This window comes from Rhamphochromis longiceps, linkage group LG14 (genome assembly GCF_057381845.1).
Source record: "Rhamphochromis longiceps isolate RC_006_pf linkage group LG14, R_longiceps_female_GT1.1, whole genome shotgun sequence".
In the NCBI taxonomy this organism is placed as follows: Eukaryota; Metazoa; Chordata; class Actinopteri; order Cichliformes; family Cichlidae; genus Rhamphochromis; species Rhamphochromis longiceps.
This window is the reverse complement of record NC_140570.1, coordinates 37008995-37036915: the sequence shown is the minus strand read 5'-3', so window position 1 is coordinate 37036915 and position 27921 is coordinate 37008995. Positions and strand designations below refer to the sequence as shown.

Genomic DNA, 27921 nt, shown 5'->3' with positions numbered 1-27921 from the left:
GACGAACAGAAGCAACTTTTGGGGACTCTTTAGTTCAGGTGGCATCAGCACCAGGACCTGAGCCAGGCCACAGATAACTTCTGTCATTGTTGCTTGATGACACAAAGTAGAAATCAAAGTTGCAGATTACTGAACACTCCTTTCACCTTGCATGTCATTTCACTCATGCAACATTAAAATAAGGACAAATTATAATCACACCTGTGTTAGCAGTGGCCATAAACACCACCACTCCATTCTTCCTCTTGTGGAAGCAGAAGTTCTGCTTTCATATAAAACTAAAATTTCTGTGCTTTTGATTGTGTTTCTGTCACTAAGGTGAAACTGCAACACTAAATTCTGCCAACTCAACTGTGTTTCATACAAAGGCTGGTTTTATTAAAAGCTGATCTGTCTGGTTTATTTCTGGTGTTTTCAGCTTATTGCCCTTTCTTCTGTTGCTCTACCTTGTGCAGATTCTTCAGTTTGGGTGGCAGGTTGTCTCGAATCATTTTCATGGCTTTGAGTGGCGGCTCATTGAAGTACGGTGGCTCCCCATCCACCATCTCTATGACCATGATACCCAGAGACCAGATATCCACCTGGACACAGAGAGGAGAGACCACCAGTGAGGGGTGGAGACAAAAATACAGGTTTATCCTGACAGACAACACAGCCAGAGTGTTACCTCTGGTCCGTAAGGTAATCTGGATATGAGCTCTGGTGCCATCCAGTATGGAGTTCCAACCAGAGACTTCCTTCTCTGAACTTCCTTAGACACCTGTGCACAGAAACCAAAGTCGGACAGCTTCACCTGCAGATGGAAAGGAAGGAGGAGAAGAAGACAAGAAGAAACAGGAACATTATTGTTAACATCAAACAGCTTTTCTCAAACAGACTTTACTTGAGCGAGCAGCTCGTGCTCATTTTGAGTCTCATTTGTGGGCAGTCCCCATAGCTCTTATCTTGAACGCTCTGTTGTTGCTAAACAGCTGGTTCCAGCACTTCCTGTGTCATGTTTCCCCACCTAGTGACTTGATATCATTCACTCACCCTACAGTCAGAGTGTAAGCTGTATATAAAAGATGAATGAAGTCTGATGTTCTTCACACAATCTGACCAAAGAAGGGATGATACTGAGCCAATGATGATGCCCTGGTTCATCCCTCATGTTCACTCAGTTCAATAAAAACTAACAAATAAGAGTTTACAGAGACAGAGAGCTGAGGCATGTTTTCCCCAAAACCTCTATAGAGTCAAGGTGATCCCAGCTGGGCACCTTTCATACCTGGAAGTTACAAACATCTTTTACGGTTCAGTTATGGGTCAGATAGACGCCAAAGGCTAAGACTGCAGCTACCTTCAGATTAAGATGGTGGAGTTAGTGGACTGAATTTGAAAGTGACTTTAAGCTCAGCTGATCTGAAGTTCCCCAAGTGTGTGTGTGCAATTATTCATTCATTTGTTTAGATAAGTGTGGGTGTACTTTCCTGCCTGCATGATGCACACATATACAATCTGATTCTGTGTAAAACACCACTTGGATACTAGATAATAGACTCCTGGTAACAGAGCCAGAATGGTTATCGGTTTACTGTTTCAGCCGCATAAAAATAAATATTCACACAGTTTATCTGATGAACCACACATGACCTCATGTCAGTCAGGCATCGCTGCCATCCACACCTCTTTCTGAGAACGTTTTTGCATGGCTGCACACTCAGACACTGAGCCTTGTGCTGAGTGTCTGCCACAGTGCTGGCTGCTGGGTTCAGATTACTCACAAAGAGAAATGAAACGGCCTGTTAGGAGAAGTGGTTCACACTGCACATGTGTGAACACCACCATACACAAACATGAACACGATGGTCACTGAGCTCCAGCAGACGATACAGCACAACCCAGAACAAAAACCCACTGCCTGACCTTACCGTAGGAGGATGAAACCATCACACAAATGCAGCGCTCAGCACGCAGGTGCATTCAGACGCAACGAACACTCTCGCCCCTCTGCCGAGAAACGCTTCTTGCTTGGCTGATTCTGCTTCCCCTGCCAGGCCAAACCACAAGCAGCAAGTAAAACCCAGCCCAGCACCAAAACACCACAGCTGCCAACAGGAAGCGCTCCGTGAGAGAACGAGACCACCCAGAGAACTTCAAACTACGGTTTTCAAATAAGCAGACCGCTACTTCCCCCAGAGCCTGCATGCACGTCAGTGCTTCATGTTTTATTGTAACCCGTTTAGGTTCATTCAGGGTGCTAACAGATGACACTCTGACTTGATTTTTTTAATTTACTGAAACTTTAACTACTAATACAGATACTGGAAATAAAATGACTGCATAGCTAATCGCTAGGATGGAGCAAGACATCCTCTGCTTACAACGGGGAAACAATTTATTCTGGGAAGTGTACTCCTTAGACATGCCACTTTAGACTCATGTTAACCTGAGCCATGTTTTTAACTATGAGGCTGGTTTACAGGCAATAAAACGGTGAGAATTTATTTATTTTTGGTTATACGCTTAAACTTGTTTCTTCTAAGAAGGTTGTGGGGGGTTTATACTGTTTATTATTACACTGGTAAAGAAAAATATTCGTAGAAAATCATTTAGAGGACCTGCCACCCTTCATACATTTGCAGTCTTTAGACATGTACGGAAGTTGTGCTTTCAGTTTTAGTGCTGTATGGGTGAGTATTTTATATAGTTGAGTTTCAACAGCATTCCGTATTTAGACTAATAAGATTTGTCAGATGGTGATGATGATTTGTGTGGGTGTTAAAAGTTTTGCATTCAAGTGATGTAAATTTCCTCATCAGACATTGAGCACAAGGCTGCAAGCAAACATCTGCGTGCCCACCAGTATTTTGGGACCATGAGGACTTCTCCAACAGAACTACAGCGAACCAACACAAACCCTACAGATGGACTCCAAGTCTACTTGGAAAAAAGGAGAACAGGAATGACTCATCTGTGGTGTCCATCTGTGTCAGTAAGCAAATATAATCCCTCCCTTAGAGCCCTTTTCCCTTCAAAGATGAAATTTAAATAATAATAATAATAATAATAATAATAAGCTAACACTTTGTGTTTGTAGAATCTGCAGTGTTTGAAAAAGTAGCCAACACAACATACAATAAATAAATGAAACAATCTGAAGGTCATTAGAGCTACCAAAACACTACTGGAGACATTACAATAGAAACATTTCTGCCATGTTAACGCTCGTTTACTCATTATATTCTACTGCAGCAAACTGTGGACACAGAGTCTCACAGGAAGATTAAACAGAGCTGGCAGGTGCTTTATCTGTCTCACGACAGAGTAGACAAAGCGCTTTGGTGTCACTGCAGACAAACGCTTGGTCATGCATAGATCTGGAGGCCGAGGGGATGGCGAAACCACAGCTCATAAAGACATCAACCCACAAGCATTCATCAGATGTGATCAAGCGCAAAGTGGTTTATGCAGAAGCATCAAATGTGTGACTTGCACAGCAAGTGTGCTCTCAGAAGAGGCTCAGCAAAGACCTCCGTCTGTGTATAATGTATACGCACTACACTGTATAAGCAGGCTTCCTCTCATTGGAATTTATTCTAATTATTAAACGTGAATTAAGAAGTGGTGGGCCAACTCGGCCCTGCAGGGCTGAAGAGTTACAGTGAAACGTGTGGTCTTGATTGCAGCTTTAACAGCTGTTACAGACAGCCTAGCATCCGTGATCTGAATCTGCACTTTCTGACTAAAGGGGTGTGAATCCAGATCAAAGATGATTATGAGGTTATGAAAAAAAGGAAAGGTGGCAAACTGCTGAGCTCCAGTTTAATAATTTACTGTATAATAAGGCAAATGGTTGTTCTGTGCTGATGAGCTATTAACTGAGATGTGAACAGAATTACAAACAAAACCACCAAACGACGATGATCACAATGCCAGGAGAAACTGCAGGTGTAACGACGCCAGAAATACACGGCAGCCGCTTCTCTACAGGAACAGCACAAAACTTTTCTAATGAGGAACTGATTTTTGGGCATTTCATCGTACACAATATAGAGCCTCGTCTTCTATGAAGAAATGTGTGTGGATTTCTGCAGAATTTTGATTTCATGATGTGATGAGAGAGCTACAACACACACAGTGAACGCATTCAGCGTCACGGTTACATCAACTTATCCTATGTGAGAAAATTCTGGCAGCAGTGATATTAAAACATTAAGTCAGCAAGACCTGCAGAGTTCTTCAGTTTTAGAGGCACAGTTCGTTTGTGTGTGTGTGTGTGTGTGTGTGTGTGTGTGTGTGTGTGTGTGTGTGTGTGTGTGTGTGTGTGTGTGTGCGCACTATGACACACCAGAGGATGAGTTCCTTTTTTTATTGGTTTAACTGTGGTTTCATTTTCTGTAGAAAGTAGAAACTTGCTTGTCACCAGGCAGGAAGCGATTGGGCATCTGTCTCAGATGCAGTAGTGGTTAAGAGGCATCTGGTTCCTTTTTCTAGCTGCCATTTTATTTTAACTCATGCAAGAAGTGGGCTTGGTTTTGTCAGTGGCTGCAGTGCATCCTGCAGAGTTTGTGCACCTCAAGAGACTAAATTTAACTAGAAGGGATAAAGCTGCACCACTACGGGCGCATGCCATAGTCCTTTCTCACAGCAGACAGCGTGATGCGCTACAGCAGAAAACAACTCTGATAATGCTATTAATATTAGTGGTTAGTGCATTCTGCTTAAGTAATGGTTTACTGGGAAACCCCCACCCTCACATTTAAATAGAAAAGAGTCATACTTCAACTGTGCTCACTGTATAACTAGCTAATAATTAATAATTTTTAAATTAAAACTAAGAATAAAAAGAAAGGAGAGACAGCCTTTTTGTTAAAGGGAATGAAATTATTACATAAAAGTGTTTTACATGGATATGAACACAGGCCTGGGTTGAAATTTCTTCTCTTCCCTTGTTTGAAGTGTTTGAAAACTCCTCGTATTTGACATTTCAGGCTCATCTCTACTCTGAATGTCTCTACATCTGACTGTTCTGCCCTTTCTCTATATCTAGTACACTTTCAACGTGGCAGGTATACTGGTGCAGGCTGGATTAAAGGCAGTGACAAGTTTGACAGTATTTGGATGAATGTTTTCTTATATTTTACCAAAACACTTTTTCTCCGTTTGAGTGACTGCTGCCTGCTCCACTCCGTGTGCAGTACATACGCGGGCATGTTTATTTGGCTAGCTTTGACATCAAGGCTTTTTCACATCTCTTAATCATGAAGTTTAACCATCATGAGTAAGTACCAAACGCCTTCACCTCAACGTCAAGCATAAGCCCAAAGTCCTAAAAGTCTTAATCCTTAAAGAGACCTATGGAGAGGTGAGCCAGCCACAAAGCTCTACCTCATCAATTGACAGTCTCACGCTTAACGTGTTTTATTTAGTTTAAAATGGTTTCCTGTGACAGATTAATCCGACACTCAACATGCAAATGAGTAAACAAAAAAACTCCCCCCAAAAAACTGCAGCCCACAAGTTGCCCATTATGCACAGCCCCATACTGACCAGACACATTTACACAAGCACATTCAGCAGCTGTGAGCTCTTTTCTGAATAGTAAAAAAAAAAAACCTGGGTTACACTTGCTAAACTGAAAGTGCACCACATTATAAAAAATTTAAAAAAAAACACTGTGCAAACTCCAGTAAGGGAACTGAGGGTGGGGGTGGAGAGCTCAGTGATCATAGGACCAGAGAAACAACACCCCTGTCATAGAAGGCTCTGTCACTGTGACCCACATAATCGAGTGGAGGACAAGTTTTAATTCAAGCCGTCCCAGCCCCAGTAACGCTCAGGAGATCAGCGAGTTCTGTCTATCGATGGGCTCTCCTGCCCTCTGCAAGCACCGCCGAGGCATACGAGGGTCTGAGGGGAAACGAATCTCCTTTGGTGATACTTCAACGGTCATGTGCAAGTCTATATTTAGACATGCACAACATTGCGATTTATGATATTTGTGCTCTTCTTCGTATGACTAATAGAAGACGCTCGGTGATAAAAGGTCTGTTACAGTCTTTTGCTAAAAAAGTGCTTTCTCAGCAACTACGTTGTGGTCTGACATAAAACCACAAGTGTGAGGCCGTTGTTTTAAAAACAGAACTATATGATTCACCTTCCTGTGAAACTTTGACCGATCAGCTGGCTGGGGTTTCTCTTGTGTTGCTCCAACATTTAAAAAAAACTGTTCGGTTCTATGGAAAAAACATGTCAGACATTCGTACATAATTTAAAGCAGTTCTTCGTTGTTTAGGTTTTAATTTCCTCAAAATTATTTTGAAAGGTGAGTCCCTGCAAACCAGCTAACAATTGCCAATCGCGACCCCACCGGCAGGATGACCAAGTGGCATTTAGCTGCTCTCTTATTCAGTGACTCAAATCCCACATTCCTTCAGAAGACAGTTTTTGTTCTGCTCTGGAAATCCACTGTGAGCTGAGGGTCGCTCTAACCAGAAACCAGAGCATTTGGAGAACCAGTTCACACGCTGATGTGCGGAGCTCACTGAGGCTGCAGAGCTGGGCGAGGTTATCATCGTAAAGTTCTTTTCATGAGAGGAACTGACATGAAAGTCAGCTGATTATCGCTGATATTTATTGTCACAAAGCGTATGCAGTACTATGACTTTGTCTTTTTGCATTTACAGATGCACATGCCAGAGCAATGGCAGAGAAATACAAATTAATTCTGTGGAAAATGTTGACAACATCTGAACGCTTGTTCCTTCCGGAGAAGTTTTATTGAGTGTTACGCTGCTTTTCCCAGTAAGATCCTGTGACCTGTCCGCGCGGTGCACAGAGAACCCCGGCAGTTGTATTACCGGACTCCGCAATACAACTGCCGGGGTTCTCTGTGCACCGCGCGGACAGGTCACAGGATCTTACTGGGAAAAGCAGAGGCGGTGGTGTGTGTTTCATGATCAACAACAGCTGGTGTGATTATGCGAACGTGCACCCAGTCAAATCCTTCTGCTCACCGGACCTGGAGTACCTGATGATTAAGTGCCGGCCATTCTGGCTACCGAGGGAATTTACAGCAGTGATTATTACGGCTGTTTACATTCCCCCACAAGCCGACACTGACCGTGCACTCAGGGAACTGTACAGCGCGATCAGCAGCGAGGAAACCGCACACCCAGAGGCAGCGTTTATCACAGCCGGAGACTTTAATAAGGGAAACCTGAAGAAAGTCTCACCAAAACTCCATCAACACATCCTTTTCAACACACGTGGAAACCGGCAACTCGACCACTGTTACACCTCTTTCCGGGATGCGTACAAAGCCCTCCCCCGCGCCCCATTCGGCCAATCAGATCACTGCTCCATCCTGCTCCTGCCCGCCTACAGGCAGAAGCTGAAACAGGAAGCTCCAACCCGGAGGGCGGTGCACTGTTGGACGGACCAATCGGAGTCTGCGCTGCGGGACTGTTTTGATCACGCGGACTGGGAAATGTTTCACGTGGCCGCCAGAGACATTGATGAATACACAGACTCAGTCTGTGGATTTATCAGGAAATGCGTGGAAGATGTCGTCCCATCCAGAACAGTCAAATCCTTCCCAAATCAAAAACCCTGGATTAACGGAGATGTTCGCGCGGCACTGGCGGCACGGAACACCGCCTTTGCCTCCGCGAACACATCGGACTACAAACACGCACATTACCAACTCCGGAAGACGATCAAAGCAGCCAAACGTGAGTACAGGGACAGGGTGGAACAACAGTTTGACAACCCTCGGAGTATGTGGCAGGGACTAAACACGATCACAGACTTTAGAGGGAAAACCAGCACACCGCAGACCACGGCCTCTCTGTGTGAGGATCTAAACGTATTCTACGCTAGATTCGACACAGCGAACACCATGAGACCGGACAGTGTGCGCACCGCGGATGACGTCAGTGCGCACACTGTGTCTGAGGAGGATGTGCGGAAGTGCTTCAGGAAGGTGAACGCACGCAAAGCTACTGGTCCGGACGGGATTCCCGGCCGCGTCCTCAGGTCATGCGCGGCTCAGCTGGCTGGAGTGTTCACGCACATCTTCAACCTTTCCCTCTCTCTGTCTGTAGTCCCAGCCTGCTTCAAAATGGCCACCATCGTCCCTGTACCCAAATCCTCCACCATCTCCTCATTGAACGACTGGCGACCTGTAGCCCTGACCCCCATCGTAAGCAAATGCTTCGAGAAGCTGGTCAGGGACTTCATCTGCTCTGCACTACCCGACTCACTGGACCCTCTACAGTTTGCATACTGCCACAACAGGTCCACTGATGATGCCATAGCCCTGACACTACACACTGCCCTGTCACACCTGGAGAAGAGAGACACGTATGTGAGGATGCTGTTTGTAGATTACAGCTCAGCATTCAATACCATCGTTCCCTCGAAGCTGGACAGGAAACTGCAGGATCTAGGACTGAGCAGCTCCCTCTGCAGCTGGATCCTTAGCTTCCTGTCTGACAGACGCCAGGTGGTCAGACTGGGCAGCATCACCTCATCCCCCATCACACTGAACACTGGTGCTCCACAGGGGTGTGTACTGAGCCCTCTCCTGTACTCACTCTACACCTACGACTGCACAGCCACTAACAGCTCCAACATCATTGTGAAGTTTGCGGACGACACTACAGTGGTGGGTCTTATCACCAACGGTGATGAGACGGCTTACAGGGAGGAGGTCAGCGCCCTGACCCACTGGTGTCAAGACAACCATCTCACCCTCAACGTCGCAAAGACAAAGGAGTTGATAGTGGACTTCCGGAGGTGCAGAGAAGTACACACCCCCATCACCATCAACGGCGCTGCTGTGGAGAGAGTGAGCAGCTTCCGGTTCCTTGGCGTACACCTGGCTGAGGATCTTACGTGGTCAGTACACACAAACAAAACAGTGAAGAAGGCGCAGCAGCGCCTCTTCTTTCTCAGGAGACTGAAAAGATTCGGCATGAGCCCCCGCATCCTCAGGACCTTCTATCGCTGTGCCATTGAGAGCATCCTCACTGGATGCATCACCACCTGGTATGGCAACAGCACCGCCTACAACTGCAAAGCTCTCCAGAGAGTAGTGCGGTGCTCTGAACGGATAATTGGAGGTGAGCTTCCCTCCCTCCAAGACATCTACAGGAAGCGGTGCTTGAGGAAAGCGGGGAGGATCATCAAGGACTCCAGTCACCCCAGCCATAAACTGTTCAGACTGCTTCCATCAGGAAGGAGGTTCTGCAGCATCCGGTCCCGTACCAGCAGACTGAGAGACAGCTTTTTCCATCAGGCCATCAGACTGCTGAACACGTCATAGACACCTCAGCTTCACTACTGGAACTTCAACATTATGCACTCCACACTGTATATAAATGCCACTTGTTTTGCACATATTCAACTCTGTATATTTTATATATTTTATTATTATTATTATTATTTTATTTTTTTACTATTTAATTTGTAAAAATGTGTACACACACACACACACACACACACACACACACACACACACACACACACGTAGGAAAATATTTAGTATACACATCCAGAAATGCATACACTATTATATATTGTACATATATTTATTAGTTTCAGGTTGGCCATTCTTGTATTTTGCTCGTTTGTGTTGTTGTGTTTGCACATCTCTGTTGCTTGTGGGGCTCGCACACAAGAATTTCACTCGCATGTGCTGTGCCAGTGTGCCTGCACATGTGATGTGACAATAAAAAGTGATTTGATTTGATTTGAAAACAGGAACTTAAACTGATTCTTACAGAAGTGTAGTACATACCCGTCCGTCATGAGTGAGGAGGATGGAGTCGCTCTTTATGTCTCTATGGATCACACCCTGTGTGTGAAGGACAGACAACGCCTTCAGGACGGACAGACACACTGTGGCGATCTGCTCCTCATTCATCCTGCAGACGAATAGAGACACCAGTTTTTGTGATTCAGTTCACAGTCAGGAGTGAAAAGTTCTTGAGCTACAATAATACGCATCACACAGGGTGTCTACATGTAAACACAAATGCAATTTAAGACTTCAAGACCTCTTTTAGTACAAACTTAAGATATTAAAGCTAAAACACAGTCAGTTCCAAATAACATGAAATTAAATTATCTGATTAAATTTAAGAAAATTGACAAAATTAGCAAACAAATCATTGTTTACTTAAACAACATCACATTTTCTGACCTACAACAATCAGCACAGTTTGTTAGCATTTTCACAAGCGGGGCTTAAACCCTATTCACTATTCTCTGGTCATATGTTAATAAATTTGAATGTTCCTACTTCTGTAAACTAACGAGCAAATTGGCTTCCTCTTCATCGTCATCATTTCTATCAGTGTACTGCAAGTCTCCAGGCCTAAAATAACCACCTGCCTGGGCAAGATTTCAGTGACTTTGGTAAATAAGACCTAGAACTGTTTCATTAGCTCATGCAGGTTATCGGTCTTTTACCGTTAAGCATTTATGTATATAAAAACAGCAAGATGAGGGTGGTGAAACTAGCACATCCATCATGATGTATTACCTAAATGTTTTCAGAGGGACAGAAATTATTTACGTGACATGACAAAATATTCCCATCACACCAATCCAAATTTACTTCATGACATTTATAGAAAAAAAAGCCCCTATGCGTTTTAGACTTAGATGATTCAGTCTGCCAAACACTCTCACTCCTGTTGCGTGGAAAACAATGTAAAATGACATAGATGCAATGCAGTACGTTTCTGTGCTGAATAGATAGGAGACAGCGCCCCCTTATGGCGGAAATCATATCTGGTGAACAAACAGCTTAATAAGGGGCAGACGTAAATGGCTTAAAGCATATGAAAAAGGAATATAATGGGTACAGTGCCTAAAGTATTTTGGTTTCTTTCAACTAGCAAACATTGCAAAAAAAACAAATCTATACAGTAAAAAAAAATTGGAACTAATTTTCTCCTCCTTAAATTCCAGCATTCAGTCCTCATTAGCTTGAACACTGGAGCTAAGCTAACAGAAACTAGCTGACATCACCTTTTTTCTTGCTTTACTTCACCGCCTTACAGCTAAAGTTTGTATTCATTTTGAGACTTTATTAAATCACTCATAAAGCCTTGAACGGCCTCGCTACTGGTCATACAGCAAACATGGAGATCAACATGTGCACACATGCTTGCATCAGTGTCAGATACTTAGATAGGCTCTATGTTTATTCACTGCATATGCATAAATTAAGGTTTAGTGTGTGTATATATTGGTAATTAATATCACTATTGCAGCTGGGAGAACTCAGTAAACCCTGAAATGGCTCAGTGATTAGAAAAATGGACAGGTGGATTTTTACTCTTATTATTGTTATTATTATAGCCATTTAATACTGCGAGGTGCTGCATAAATGACTGATGTATAAAGTTTCTCTCTCACCTTGTGTGTGTCACGATGTCCGTGAGCGCTCCTCCCTCCATGAACTCCATGACGACCCAGAGCTCATCCCCCACCAGGTAGCTGTTATACATCTCCACCACGTTCTCATGGTGATAGTCCCGCATGATCACCACCTGCAGTTACCACACAGAGAGGAAGGATCATCACATTACTTTGATCGCACTGAAGCCCTGCCTCGTCACTCATGAAGGGAGTCCAGTGTTTAAAATCCAAGGCGGAAATCTGCAACTGAGGTGAAGACGAGATGGAGCGTGAACCCCACAACGCTTCAGGCGGCAGCGCAGGCTGCTGAGATGTGTCTAAAGGCGACTTCTTACTTACTGTATTGGTTTTATCTTGACTCGAGTGTGGGGAGAGATTTCACGCATTTCCTACCACTCTGATGTATTAACATAAAAATCTGTGTTTGGAAAAATGCGCTGGTGTCAGGAAAGCATCAAATATTATTTTTAGATTTGAGACTATTAAAAAAAAACAGATCTGTATGAACAGAGAAAGATCTCGTCTCCTCTCTGGTTCAGCCAGCTTTCTGAATGCCTCTGAAATACAAATGCAACATTTGTATTGACAATGTTTTACCGTGCTGATTAAACTGGGTTAAATTTTGATTGTTTATTGTGTTAAAAACATATCAAACTTCATAAATTTTAAATATACAAAAACATAATTGAATCTGACTGAGGATGCATTTTGGTTTTATTTAGATTTAACACAGTGTCCTAACTTTTCTGGGTTTGTACGTTTACCATGGACCCTTTTCAAAATAAAAGCCACCTAAAACCTCATACACTGCCTTGTGTAAATTTTCAAAAGTATATCAATTACAGATCTCCAGAGATCAGTGACCTCACAGCTGGTTAAGGCAATGGCCATCAGTGCAGTAAAAAGTGCAGAGCAAACGAGCCAACTGGAATAACCAAACGCTCTACATTCCCTACTTCTGTGTACTTTTTGCCATAATCTGGCATGTTAACTCTGACCTTTTTGAGTTACCAAACAGATCTTTTACCTCGTTGAAGAGGAGTTCTCTGCGCTGTTGTTTCCTCAGGTCCATCTTCTTCACGGCGACCAGTTTTCCTGTGGTTTTCATCGTAGCGATACACACAATCCCTGTGGAGCCCTCACCGATCTTAATGTAGTGATCCAAGTAGGTCCGCGGATCGCCCGGATCGACCACCATCTGCAGTGCTGCCCTGAACTGCTCATGGGAAACTCTCTGGGGTTCCCTCTGTAGTGAGCGGCCCTGAGGAGGAGCACCCGATGCAGCGGGCCCAGAGGGTACAGGGGGTCGTGGGGCTGGAACGTTGGGGTGAGGGGTGTGCGGGAGCTGGGAGGACTCGGGGGCCAGGATGGGGTGCGAAGAGTGATGAGGGTGTGGGTGGCTTATAGGGGGTTTGGAGCCAGAGGAACCTCGGACGGAGCCGCTAGAGGGGCCGTTCTGAGGTGAGGACTCATGGTGTCGACCCACCTGGAAAAGAGAGCCAAACTTAAGCACAAACTTAAATCTAAATGAAGCTTTTCTGTCACAACATCTTCCAACATCTCGTGAGGTGCACGAGTGTCAGGATTATTATGGAGCTATGGTAACCGTCACAAAGAAAGCAGCTAAATCTGATCTGGAGATCTGCCAGCAGGCTCAGTTTAGACACGTCTGTGATTTTATCACTGGTTCCCTGAGGGTTCCCACCCCTACCTGTCCAGTGGGGCTGCGCCCGCCATCGCTCTCTGTCCGCGGGTATGTGTTAAACGGCCGAGTGGCTTGTTGAGCAGTTTTCATCACTCCCTCAGACATTGGCAGATTTGGGGTGCGTATGTTGGGTCCTGAGAGAGGCCTCTTGTCTCTGGGAGACTGAGGACTGCTGTCCCGTGCCACATAGCTGGACTTTGGCCTGTGGTCACCAGGCTGATCCCGCTGAGCCCCATGATCCTGAGGAGAGGGAAAAATCCAGAGAAAGTAAATTAATGGGAAGTACTCACGGAGAGACCGACAGAGAGGAGGTGCTTGTACTGCCTGTTACGCTTTTATTTTCTGTAATATTTAATATAAATGGTGAATGGAATTGCACTTACATAGTGCTTCTCTACTCTGAGCACTTAAAGCACTTTGTACTACAAGCCTCATTCACCCACTCACACACATTCATACAGCGTTTAATTCTGTGGCTAAGCAACTTCTATAAGAATCACTATTTTGCGAGAGTATGTGGGCTAAAGGAGCAAGGGGTCAAACTGAACCACAATCAACCTTTTGTTATAATGTTCATGTCAAACATGCCCAAATTTCCAATCATGATATCAGTGTGAAGCAAAAGGCTTCAGATTACTCAGTTTCAACATTTTTCCCCCTAATTTTGGATAAATGTGATGACGCCTTCTGTTTGTGAGGGGGGAGTCAATCAGAAGAAAACTGGGCAAGAACTGAGCATCAAACAGCCTTAAAAATAATAATACAGCTGTGAATGTGAATCTAGGTTCTTCCGTGTCTACCTGGTCTCTGTCCCGAGGCCGTCTGTCTCTGTGAGGGGGAGGAGGGGGGCCTTGTCTGTCCCTCTGGGCTCTGTTGGGCTCTTGACCCCGGGGCTGCTGTTGGGGGCGGCCCTGGATCACCTCATCTGTCTGAGGAGGACGGACTCCGCGCTGACCTTGGTGGCCGGGGTCACCTCCGCTCTGCTGGTCTTGTCTGAGTCGGTCTCTGAAAATCACATCGACACAAATGTAAATACAGAACAGATTTATAATAACTTTATATTATTTCATTAATTTGCATTTCTCTTTTATTTTGCATTTTATTTATTTTCAAGTTGTTTCCAGTTGAGTTTTTACTGTTTGAAAATGTTGAGTTTTAGTATTTTTACTTATTACAGTTTATTACAGAGGGTGTTTGTCAGTTCAAAATAGATTTTATGATATAAACATAGCTTGCAGTGAAGACAGATGACTCACGGTCATGTTGACATGCCAAATCTGAATGAACAAAAGGACTGAAGCCTCATTAGGCAGGTTGTGTCAAGAAGAACGAAAGCAAAGACATTTCCCGTACAGTTTTCTTTCTGTTTAATTATTTTTTGTAAACGGAGGTCATTTCAGTTAAGTGAAAAAAACTATAAAGGGGTGTGGTATACATTTTAGTTATCCCACCAACAAAGATGGAAAAGCAATTATCCGAAAGATCTTGCACTTAAATAAAATACAAAAATAAAATAACACAAAATAAAAAAACACAGACAATATCTTTATTTTTTTCCTTTGCTGCAGATGTTTATTGAGACTGGGATGTCCACATGACTGTGCTGACAACCTGAAAAAATGCCACGTAATAAAACAAAACAAAAGATAAACAAACAGAGTAATCAAAAACTGAAACTTAACACAAAAACTACTTAAAATATAAAAGAACATTTATGGTAAGTACACAATATCATTTCAGTATAGTTTAGATTTCATGACAATTTACTAAGTTTCTTCACTCCTACTTAAGTAATCCAATACTCATGAGTAAGCTTTTTTTAGCTGGTCCTGAAAACATTTGGTGTGTAGGGAGTAATGGTGCCTTCCAGAGGAAGTCAGAATTGAAACACGCCCTTATCTCAGCCTCATCAACCCGAGTTAACAATCCAAAATGGTGGCAGTGAACGTAAACAGTATTAAAATATGTAAAACTTGTAATCTGTACTGCCACTGTTGTGCATTTGTGACTCACTAAATAAGCTATGGATAGTCCAGAGATTAGGATGCATCCATGAACGTGCTGCAGTGGTGTTTTGTTTTATGCTGTATTGGTAGCAATGGACGAATTGCTCTACCTTGCTAAGAAGCAAAACAAACCCTGCTTTTCCATTTTTTCGCACTCAACAGTTCCGGCATCCAACGTCCGAGGAATCTGGAACGAGGCAAATGTGCACGATTATCACTCCACGGGGAGCTGTAGTTCATCGTCTCACCTGTCTTGTCTGTCTGAGTAGTGTCTGTGTTGAGGATCTCCGTTCTCCTGCCCTCCACCTCCTCCTGAAGAGCTCGAGTCCCTGCGAGGGTGTGTTGGAGGACTCCCTCGCCGCAGGGAGTTGGAGCGAGTGACGGACATGGTGTCGAACTCATCCAGCAGCCATGTTAGAGACTCTGTTCCCATCCTGCTGCCGCGTACGATGGTCTGGAGATTTAAAAAAAAAAAAGGAGGATGCATTACAATCTGTAAAGTTAGCAGGTTACAGGGCTGGCAGCGTGTGTTGTTTTTGTATAAAAATGACTGAAAACTACAATCACGAGAATATTTTAGATCGTCTATCACTAAAGAATCAGTATGATAAACTCAATCTCTGATTTTCGCTCACCTTTCGCGGTTCTACAGTAGTGATGATGGTCGCGTCGATAAAGGGTTTGGGCCTCTGCGCCGTGTCTTCGATGAGTGACTGCCATTGCCGCGGCAGCCCGACAAACTTCTGCTCCTGCTCGTCAAAGTCCGTGTGCACACGGTGCTCAAAGTTGGACGGAGCTGAGATCTGGATACGAGACTTCTTCTTTTTGGCAAACATGATGGCAGCTGTGGCCGAGCATCAGACCTGTGTGGAGGAAGGTGGAAAGGGATGAAGGCTAACAGAAAGTAACAGTAAGGAGAAAATGCAAATGTAAAACTCCCAAGTAAAATATGTAAAACACACATGCATGCTCACAGGCAGCGACGCTCGAAAACAACTGCTGTCAAGCTTTGAAAGTCACATCTCATTTAAGGGTTTTAGAGGCTGTGGATGAAGTCTTCTCAATGAACCACTTTCTAAAAGTCTCAATTTTCTTGTCATGGTTTTAAAATGCCTCGGGTTTAATTTGCATCGTATGTTTGATTAAGCTCCTTTTATCATGTGTTCTGTTTTACCTGTTCTTTAAACACTCAGTTATACCATTTGTTTATTTTAAGTTTTCTTTTTTCATTTATCATATTTAAAGCGCTTCTCTCTCTCCCCCATGTGGCTCTCTGTTTTATGATGAACCTGATGAAGTCCACAAACTGAAACCGGTCAGTCAAATAAAGGTGTTCTACACAGTAAGAATTGCTGGAGCTTCAAGCTCGGCAGAAGTAAACTCAAATATCAAACAGTTTCAAGAAATCTGCAGGTGATAACCGGGTGTTTCCTACCAATGTTACTATTAAGACAAAGCAAAAGTACTTTAAGTCAACTCTGAGAGCCCTCGTGCTTTTTTCTTAGCAGATATTTTTATTCGTAAAAAAGTATTTAAATCTTTGCTTTGCTTGTCAGTGTAAATTTGTGTGTTTTTGGAGAGACAGACTCAATTCGTTTTTAAAAACACGATTAGGCTGAAACAAACATACTAATCGAGTCATCTTTTGTTGTACTGCTTTGGCCTCTCGCAGACGTTAATCGAGAGTCAAATTATTCAAAATCCTGTTTCTTTTTAACCATTAATCAAATGTGATTTTTGGCCAGTTTTGGCAGCACTCGCGGCGTGTCACGTACATACTCTGTAGTGAGTCATTAACAGCTCACATTTTGCCAGATAAAACAGACAAATACACGATTCTGCACTTATCACTTAAAAATAATTGTGATTTCAACTTATCACCGTGTGCAAGTGGGAGGATGTCTCAGAACGCCCTTTATCTCATCCTGCAACATTTTCCTTTGAGGACTCATATTAGATGGCCATAAGACGACGAAATAAAGAAGTGGTTTTAATATTTTCGATATTTAACTTGTTGGAAGGACTGTGAGGCCCGACTCAGGATTGACACTCGCTTTTTACTTCAGCTGAGGGTTCTGCCATCCTGCTCCCAGAAAAAGCCTCCACGTGTCCCTGATACTTGACAACATGAGCACAGGCCCACGTGAGGCTCAACAGATCGTGCAAGTGGAAAAAAAGCCATGTAATAAACTGGCAGTCTGTCCCGCCAATGATGTTTTCTCATGTTTGACAGATGTCCACACTTAGCTAGTGACCTTAATAAAATCACCTGCTGTTGTGGTTGACTGAAACAAAAACCAGCATATGTTAGAAAACAGCAGTCTGGATCCAGTATGAAAAGAGCCACTCCCTGTAGTCAAGCAGGGGAATCAGGTAAAGCAGGTGACTGACAGGTGAGGTGGAGCGGCGTGCTCATTACATATTTAAAAAAGTCAAATCTGAAAAGTTCCCACCTCAGCGAAATCACCTGATGATTTTTTTTGATGTACTTAATGAAGCGGTGCAAAAAATGTTAAAATCACAGTAAATGTTTTCTGAACTACACAGATGTGCTGAACCAAATCAATTTTATACCCACTCCAAATATCACAATCTAAAAGGCTAAATCTTATTTTCTTCTGTGTGATTTTTGTTTCTGCGAACAACATTCAGCATCAGTCGTTGTGATTTGCTGCAAACGATCCTCTGCTTGCATATAAAGACAGAAGGTAGAGCCTGATGGGTCCCTCTCAGCACTGGCATTACTCCTCACTGTCTTTTGCAGTTCTGGTTATTCATTATTAGTCGTGTTCATTATTAGTTTAGTTGAACAGTTTAAGTGATAGGGAAAAGTCTGAATCCAACAACAATCCAACAACCATCATTGTGTGGCTGGTTTGTGTACCATCAGGGTGCCTGCTTAGTGGGCTGCCCACTGCTTCACAGAGTGAATGGGTCAAATGCAGAGAAAAACAAGTAATTTCCCCATGGGGATCAATAAAGTATCCATTATTATTATTATTATTATTATTATCACCACTCCGAGAGTCTATGACTAAGAAAAAATTCAGTTGTAGTATATTTATAGTAGGACAGTAAAATCTTACACAGCTTCATTGCACAAGAAGGATTCTGAGGATGTAATGACTCAGCTGGCTTGTTAAAAACAGCTGCTTTCTACAAAATACTGTGCCCATTCGCTCCATTTGCTCATGAAAAGAACAAAAAACAGGAGAAAGTCGAAAACAAAGTGATGAAAAAGATGCTGGGATGTAAGGATGGGGGGGATAGAGGGCGTGATGAGGCAATTCAGAGGGCGATCTGGGCGGGTCACAAGTTAACAGAGCATGAGTCATGTTGCTGAGCTCACAGGCTGCTGTGGTAATAAAGTCTTTCACAGCAGGAGCGTTTGAAGTGAAGTGAGACCCGCCTAGAAACACACTGAGAAATGAGAGGTTCAGAGCCAACGACGCAGCACAGACAGAGGACATCAGTACAGAAAAATAAATCAGGATCAACGTCGGCAAAGAAAAAACTAACTGTACCTACAAATAGGGCTGCTCAATTAATCGAATTTTAATCACGATTACGATCTGGGCTTTCAACGATCATTAAAAATGACTGAGCCGATTATTAGCCCCTCCCTCATTTATCTGCGACACCTTAAAGGCCGATCCGTGAAAATATTGTCGGGCATAAACCGGTCCGTGGCGCAAAAAAGGTTGGAGACCGCTGATTAAGAGGACCTGAGGGAAGCTCGGAAAGCTAAGCAGAAGTTATTTGGAGAGTGACTGCCGTTGGTTGAAAAGAGAGTTTAAAAGAAAAAAACTTCAGTGGTGTTGCACACTATTTTATATTATTTTTTTAAAGTCATTGTTAACCCTTTAAAGCCGGTCAGAGCAGCACGCTCCGTTTTGCGTAACTACTGTTAAATCCCTGTAGAACCTGAACCGTGTAAGCTAGCACAATAATTTGTTTTGCATATGAAACCGGAGGAGTTGTACTTACATCTTATGCCATCAGCTTGTCCTCGGTCACGGTTTCGTTCCACATATAGCTTTGCAAAAATTGCATAAAAAGCGCTTGCAGGAACAAAAACATAATATTCCAGAAACACGCTTTGCCGTTCCTATCAGCTGTTCGTAACACTTCCCAAAGTGAAATGAACTATCCAAAATAAAACTATGAAGACTGTTAGATTTGTATTGTTGATTGTCATTTATGCTTAGAAATATTTACTTATATATGCTTAGAGTTTTGTAATTAGTTGTAGATTGGTAGAGGTTTTGATCCTTGATAGTCTGCAAACTTTGTGTGTATTAGACAGCACTTTGGGAGCATGAGAGATCATACCGTGTCTTATTATTTTATGGTAGGATTAACGTAGTTGCGTCTGTTCTAGTCTAAGTGCTCTTTGTTTAGATGAACTGCAGGACTTCCTCACCGTGTTATCTAGGATGAACCATCTAGGGTGAGGGGGAGGCTACCCTCTTCCTGACCAAGGATGTTTGACCCTTTGATCAGCAGTCCACACACACACACACACACACACACACACACACACACACACACACACACACACACAGGCAAGGTACTCTTTGTGTATGTAGACGTCATATGTTAATGAACTTATGCATATTCATGTAACCTCAATAAAAGGACAGTGATATGGGAGAACGGACGAGACCAACTGGAGTCAAGCGGTTGTCCGGTTCTCTCCCGTGCACGAGTACCATGAAGAAGTTTGCCTACTTGTGTCTTGCTTAGCAGTGTAATTATATTGTCTTAACGTTCCAGCGAATAGGTTTATGCTACAAACCTATCAAAGACACTCAAAATAAATTTCCTGTTGTTGTAAACTATTTTTTGCAACTTTATTGTATTTAAAGTTTTGAGGGATAAACCTCTTAAATTTCTCCAAGTAGAAATATATGTAAACAAAACAAAAGCGATTTTCAAATTTTTTTGTAGTTTATTGCACTTTTTTGCAATTTATGTAATTACTATGGACTTAAAGCATACATATTATTAAAATATGGGCTATAACAGTTGTATTGATGTATAGCAACTTGAAATGCTCCCACAAATGGCACTACAGCATGTAAAAAAATAATATAAGCTCTGGTGGACTTGGTTCTATAGTAGGTCTTAAAGGGTTAAATAAATATCGTCAAATAATCGTGATCTCAATTTCAGTGAAAATAATCGTGATTATCATTTTTGCCATAATCGAGCAGCCCTACCTACAAAGTACTCTAAGCATTTTAATGAGCACACAAAATGAAAATAGAAATAATCAAGAACTAAAGGAAAACCCAAGGACTAAAAAAAAAAAAAAGTATTCCAGTCAAATCTTAAAACCTCACTCGATTTGCCAGATGTGCGAAAGCAGCCGATGAATGGCGCAGGCAAATGTTAAATGATGGATCAAAGTAGAAATGCTCATGATCTTCAAATGTTCAATCATTAAGTTGATTGAACATTTATTTCTTGTTGACTGTTCCCTGTGTGCCGGGGATGAGCGGGTGCTGTAAACACAGGAGGTTCAGGTATCTCAGCATCATATTCACAACTGATGGGAAGATGGAGTGTGAGAAACCGGTGCAGCTTCCTCTTGGTCCTGTTGTTACTACAATATTTTATTAATAAATACCTTTTATTTTACCTACTTACGAAAATAAATTTTAACCTTAGCTTGATGCTTCCTTACACCCTAGGGAAAGACTCACAGTCTCTTCCTCCTAGTGAGGAAGAAAGTTTATTAATTCAACATTAACACTGGATCAGAAGTCAGTACCAGCAGATAATCAAAACCAAGGTATTGGTATCACATTTCAACTGGAAAAAGTCATGAGCTCCATTTAGTTACCCAAAAACGAGTCTGCTGGGTTAATCCTCAGAGATCGGGTGAGGAGCTCGCAGTAGAGACACTGCTCCTTTGTGTCAGAAGAAACAAGCTAACGAGGTCCCGGGGAGGTCTAACTAGGAGAGACCCTGAGGTAAATCCCAAACTTGCTGAAGAGATTATATATCATCTGGACTGGAAGCACAGCTATAAAGGAACTGGAAACTATTGTCTGTTTCCCCCTCCCTTCGACACCTGCAGAATAACCTCTAGGATATCTGTCAAGAACAGCATGATACTAGCTACCAGAGGTCAGACAAGTGAAGCAGGAAACAAGAGAAACATGAAAGACAAGAGATGATTACAACCATCAAAAAGCCATGTATGCAACTCATGACAAATATAAACTTCAATGAATTTGAGTGGGAACTCCGAGCAAGCTTGCCTCCACCAGTGTGTGAATGTGAGAGTGAATGAATAGTGGAATTGTAAAGCACTTTGAGGGCCCCGAAAAGTGCTATATAAATGCAATCCATTACTATCATTATTATTAAGTCACAAGTCTATGACAAGTATGCAGTTATTTAAGAGAGGTTGAGGTAGGTGAATTCCCAACACAGTCAGATGGGATGCAGCAGATCTTAAAGCCGACAGCTCCTCACATGTGGTGCATATGAGAACGGTTAGTAAACGAGCGTCATGTGTTTTGCCTCCCTTGCACTCTATCCAGGAAGCTTCCCCTTAAAACAAACCAAGTATTTCCAGTAATATGAACGTGTCTGAAAAAGGCTATTTCCTCTTGATAGGATAAAAAATCTAATGAAATGAATGGTAGACAGATCAGCTGTGATTTATATATGCAAAGCTGTTCTCTCAGTTTTCTAAACAGGATTATCAAAGACAGATTCCATTGGAAAAGAGATGAACTAAGATGAAAACAGAAAGAGATACAGACTCATTACCAGTTCATACTGTAAATAAGAACCAAGCTTTAGAGAAAAGTAAAAAAAAAAAAATTATTTAAATTAAACTGTTCTGTATTTCTATGAAATAATTTTCAGTGCTCAGTGAAATCTCACAAATAATCAAATAATTTAAGTTTTTCTATATTTAGTCAATATTTCCTTGCTTTAAATTCAAGTATTTTTCCTTTATCATCTCTTATATCAACAACCATTGAAGTTACAGGACAACTATAAAAATGTAAACTGTAAAGAGAGATCCATTTTCAAAGGTCATTAACCTATTTTTTTATTCTCTTCTACGAATTTTAGTGACATCTGTACAAGAAGCGCTTGTTATGTTTATGTCTCTGTATGAATGACTGGAGAAGGTCAGGAGGAATTAGATTAGAAGTCTGTCGCTATCACCATTTCCAAACGCTGATTCAGTTCCTAAAAGTAAACAAATACAAAATGGTCCAAATTTCTTCAGCTCCAATAAAATGATCACTTCAGGAGTTAGTGATGTTGGACTAGCTAACTACAGAGCTGTGGTTAGGCTAATATCAACACATCAGAACAGGAAAGTGGGATGAGGGTTAAACTGTCCTCAATAAAAGTTCCTGTTGAGGGTCCCTGATGGACAAATGCTGTCATTAATATGTTGCTGTGTGGTTTGTTTTACTCGGAAGCTTATTGTCCACACTGAAAACTGTGAGACCTACTACGCATGAATACTGATCACAAAACTTTTGAGGGGCCGAGTAACAGTTTTTGGGAGCTCGCCTCTGTTCAAATAACATGACATGAAGAACTGCAGAACCTTAAAATACGAGAAACAGAGTCAACAAGTCAGCATTTCACAAGCAGACAGGGAAAGCTAACACTGGTGCTAATGCTAATAATGCTAAAAAACAAACAACAGCATCTGGAAGTCATGTGTGACAACAGCCACTCTTATTGCTTTAGGTTTAGTGAGCAAAGCTGAAGCATGCAGACTTTTTTTGACCAGATCAAAAATTTAGCTTCACACTTGAACACATATTCAGTTTTTTCCCTGGAATCCCCACCCAGCTCCCAACTCTGGATTTAATTCCCATTAGCAGAACTGACTCGCAGCTGACTTGCAACAGCACAGTTACAACATGGATGATAAATGCCTCTTTCCAGTTATAATGAGTCTGGTGACAACAGGGAGAGGAGAATAAATCACCACAGAGGCCTATCATTAGTGTTTGGGCTGAGACACCAAAACAGTCAGTCAATGCATCTGAACTGAAAGGAACTGAAAGAAAGCACTGCCTAAAGGAAGGATAAAAAGTTATGACAAAAGACTGAGGAGGATTACTACACTACAGTAACACAAACCTTATACTCCTACATTTAAATACAAACAGTTATCTGACTGATTAAGTTGTAATATACAACAAAGCACAGGGGCCTGTTACATACAGGAAATCAGTACAAAAAACACATGTGAGGGCTGATAATGACATTGAGCATCTCATATTTGTGGCGGTCTGGCCTTGAATCAAAGAGCCCTGCGGCTTTCAAATCCTCTGCTTTTTCTTTCTCTTGCATTTGGAAATATGCGGAGCTCTGAGCCAAATGGCTGTGGGTAAAAAACAAGATTTTACTGCGGCCTTCAAGAGCCAAGAAATGATAAGATTCATAAGTAACAAAGGCCGAGTGGCAAACAGTAAACAGATTATGGAGCTCTGACCTCAGAGATCCCGTTTGATTTGAGAGCAAACCTTCTTCTCTCACAGGTTGCTTCACTGTTGCATGAACAAACCTAAGTGTGTGGGCGCAAAGACAAAGTTTACATGAAAGGACAAGTGAGTCCAGGCATGCAGTTCAATCAGGAGATGATAACTGCACAAGCCTGTCAGGACAAAATAACAACAGAGATGAGTCAGTAACTCATTCATCCCAGCACACAACACAGAATGAGCGTGTTAAAAACGGTCCATTCAAGTGCACTAACCTGAAGAATAACCAGGTACATTTTTGTTTATCAAACAGCCAAAATTGATGGAAAAATACTACTACTGTTATGTAAGGGGATACAGGCTCACTGCCTTAACCCACACTTTCTGTTATATATGATCAGTGAACAGCTGATTTGACTGGATCTGAACTTAAACTAAATTACAAGACAGACAGCTGACAGCCTGCCAACACCTTAGCTACGCGCTGCCAAAATCAGAGCAAAGGAGAAAACTCCAAAGACGAAGGTGAAACCATGAAAGATTGTTCCTCATCTTCACCTTTTGAAATCTTTAACTTCCTCTTGACAGATTTTGTTGATGGAAGGATCTCCTCCTGTCACAGAGACACGATCTGAATTAAACTGCAAGTTTCAGCTTTAAGAAAGGGGTCAAAATAACAACAACAACAACAACAACATAAATATAATTAATGAAAAAAAAGACTGTTTATCCTTTTTTCATGAATGCTGGAAGACAAAGTCATAAGTGACAATTAAAAATTTTTGTTATACTATTCATAAAAGGTCTCAAACTATTGGCACAAAAATAAGTATGCTTGTTAGTAAAAAAAACATTTTGCTGAAGTTGCATTTTTCTTTGCATATTTCTTTAACATCTTGGCCTATAAAAGCCCACTGATCTCAAAACAAACACATAAATTAATGTGTTTGGAGACCAAACCAGACACCACTCTTCTAGCTTTTACTGTTTAAAAAAAAGTTGAAATAGAGAATACAGAAAATATATAACAGATATGAACTTCAACCAGAGGTTAACGTAACTAAGTGACTGAATGCTCTGCATAATTTAGCAGCCAAGCGGGTTTTTTTTGCAGAAGTGAGTAAAAGTTTTAACTGAGCTTAGTTTGAAAAGCAATTTCATTGTATGCAAGTAAAATCTGCCTAACAAGCTTTTCGATATAACGATATATATCGGATGACGATATAAAAACATCTATCGTTTCATTTTACGCTATCGTTTGTTTCGTGGCGTTGCAAAATAAACGTTTACGGCAATATTTTTTCATCGTTTTGATGGTCACTGTAGTGGCTATTTTAATTAAAGTTCTCTCTTTCTTTTATATTTAATATAACCACACTACTGACAGACAAGCGCCTGTTTTTATGCGTTGTCGTTAGCAACAACGACGGTAAAACCGTCGCGTGTCCGCTGGTTTAGTTTACACATAAACCTTTCACAATAAAGTTCAAGATCCTTTTGAGACTTTTCAAAATAAACTGAATCACGTGAAAGAGTATGAAGGGTGTTTACAGATGAGAAGCCAAAAAGAGCCCCAGGTGCTAAAAAAATAAACCATACACTCAAACGTTGGAACAGGCTTTTCCCCGCAGCACGCCGTGTAATAAATGCTTACAAAGAAAACGGCATGTATCGTTTCATGCATCAGTTAAAACATTCGACTCCAGCTACACGACGCCCAGCTGGAAACACTTCACGTAAGTGGAGCTGCCCGAGATTCACAGAATTTACAGAAAATGTTACATTTTTGTGATTTATATCGTTATCGATGTCTTATATCGGGATATGAGATTTTGGTCAAATCGCACAGCCCTATTGGATCAGAGATCTGAATCACTCCAAAACAATCTCACATGTGCAAATGGATTAAATAAACTGGACAACTAACATCTAGGCAGCACATGGTGCGGTCATAAATATTTGTCCACCACCACAGTTGACTTTAAAACAAAGTCCAGACTTTCTGCATCAACTGTTTAGGAATTACACAGGCCCAGTATTTCTGGACCTGACTGTGGCTGGCACAGCTGGGCTGGACAGGAAGTGTCCTGCTTGGTTGAGCTCTTGATTGTTTGGTTGTCACAAATAGGCAAAATGGGACAGGACTGCACTGCATCACCCCCTCAAACATCTATAATTTGTCCTCTCTGAGCAAAACAAGCACATCCCTCCCTAAACACAACAATCAGTGTAGTTACAGCTCCCCTGTATTTTCCCCTCCCTCCTACTGCAAAAAAAAAAAAAAAAATCCATCTCTCACCATCCTCTCGCCCCACCACCCGCCATTTAGCTCTCAATCTGCTCCCAAAATTCCCTTCAATATCTCCATCTCCCTGTTCTCCTTTTCCCTTTAAGCGTTTTCCATCTTCTCCCCCTCCTTAATTTAACCTCCTCTGCTGTATGCCTGGCTGAACCGTGAGAAAGCCTGTCTGGTCAGTGGGGCAGAGCCGGGCTGATGAGCTCTGGACGAAGCTGCTGTCCTCCGGCCTGTTTCACGTATTGTACATTATGGGTGGTCTGCACTCTGAGAGACATCGAGAGGCGGTGTAATGACGGGGACCGCACTATGAAAGGCTGCTTCTGAACTGGCACCAGATCCAAATATACAGTACACAGAGGGATTTGTTAGGAATGATCCCTCTGATTGTACTGCAGACATACGTTTGATGTGGCTCTATTTAACTTACAAATGTCTCTCTTCTTCTCTCTTTCTATAAACAGCATCAGTTGGCTAAATGGCAGTCACAGTCCATTTATGATGGAGCAGTATGAAAAGCCTGATTTTTCAGTGGTTATTTAAGATAAAGCAAAATCTTAAATAGCACCTGAAACAGATTTTAGGTTCAAGTCTTCCTGATCAAAGGAAAATCACAAGGACTTTGATTTTTAAGAAGTTACTGAGTATAAAATGCATTTCTTTTCATCATAAATAACACAGAAATGTCTATTTTCCTTTTAAATCAGGTAGCAGCGACTCTTTGCCTATATGTGAAACATTCGTACCATTTTCAGTTGGAAAGATACTATAAAGTAAATTTTTATTAGTATTATTCTTTTCCCCTCTAAATTTAACTAAAGCTATCAACAGGGTGTGAAGAAACAGCCACTATGACTTGAGGAGATATCAAGAACAGATATCAAGTACAACCACGCACTAGCACTTTGCTGCACTTTGATGCAATACCAATTTGCACCACAAGATAGTGAAACAAGGTAATGCCATCATTATTTAAGCAGTCAAATCATTAACACATCATTCTATTTAAGAAAATGCAAAGCCTCCCTGAGATGAAAACAGAAGTATAAAAAAAAAAAAACAACAACAACCCAGCAACACATATCTGGAAACATCACCAGAACTACAGGTAAAACACTGCTACCCGCCAGTGGATGTTATATTTTATTGGCATAATTAGTTAAGGACACCTGCTCTGCATGCATTACAGTTTTTTCCCCTCCAAGCTAATTGTTTTTCTCCATTCAGGCATACCTCACATAGCTAACTTTCTAAGGATGCACTTACGGCACTCAGGTGTTGATAAACTTCAGAAAGTCAAACTATATCTTTAAGGCAGCGTTATAAATTAGACTATTATGCCAAGTAGCACAGATGTTCATCACCCCATGTAGTAACTTGTTAGTCAGTGACCTTCCTGCAAAGAAACCAGTATTGTCATTTTCACCAACTAAAGACTAATATCTATTTTCATTAATAAAACACTTAAAAATAAGCAGAAATTCAGATATAATGATGTATAACAATGTCACAATCTCGCTGGCTTTACCAAAGAAGGAAAAAGTGCCGCAGTTAATAAATTCTGAAAATATGAAAGTTACATTTGCAAGTAAGACCATTCAGTTTTGCTAATGTGGAGTAAAAAAGTCCCTCAATCTACAACAAAAAACCCCTCAAACAAAAAAAAAACTTACAAATAATTAGATATCAGATCAGTTCTGTACATTTTTATTTGGTTTTCACAAGTTTGAAGGCCCCTTCAAATATTGCTGACCTATCTTAAAGCTGTTGGACCGTGGGAATATGTTTAATTAAAGCACAGGAACTCTCATGTTTACATGAAGCCACAATGACTGATAAACGCTTTAAATTTAACAGCCAAGCACATTTTCTAGGGCTGAGGTATTAAATTATCTCTAAATGATACCTGGTAACCTGCCAATGCAAATGGTGGAGTACAGAGTTGCCAGGCAAGAACAAAAAACTCACCCGAATGTTTGTCAGGCGGAAATTTCTCACGCTTTGTATCACCAAAGCTGAATA

The 27921-nt window shown here is 41.7% G+C and overlaps 1 protein-coding gene across 4 annotated transcripts in view; it reads right to left on the bottom strand.

The window, feature by feature from the left end:
* pak4 (p21 protein (Cdc42/Rac)-activated kinase 4) overlaps positions 1 to 27921 on the bottom strand; it is a 51697-nt gene that overhangs the window by 8457 nt on the left and 15319 nt on the right. For 3 of the 4 annotated variants that reach the window (XM_085429352.1, XM_085429354.1, XM_085429353.1), the window contains exons 2-10: positions 15762 to 15989; positions 15375 to 15580; positions 13921 to 14125; positions 13127 to 13360; positions 12443 to 12901; positions 11413 to 11546; positions 9785 to 9911; positions 668 to 793; positions 447 to 581 (exon numbers count right to left, since the gene is read on the bottom strand). In XM_085429352.1, the coding sequence (XP_085285478.1) occupies positions 447 to 581; positions 668 to 793; positions 9785 to 9911; positions 11413 to 11546; positions 12443 to 12901; positions 13127 to 13360; positions 13921 to 14125; positions 15375 to 15580; positions 15762 to 15962 (1827 nt within the window). In that variant the 5' untranslated portion in view covers positions 15963 to 15989. Of the gene's footprint in view, positions 1 to 446; positions 582 to 667; positions 794 to 9784; positions 9912 to 11412; positions 11547 to 12442; positions 12902 to 13126; positions 13361 to 13920; positions 14126 to 15374; positions 15581 to 15761; positions 15990 to 24161; positions 24217 to 27921 lie in introns of all 4 variants that reach the window. The other variant, XM_085429355.1, reaches the window with a different exon arrangement.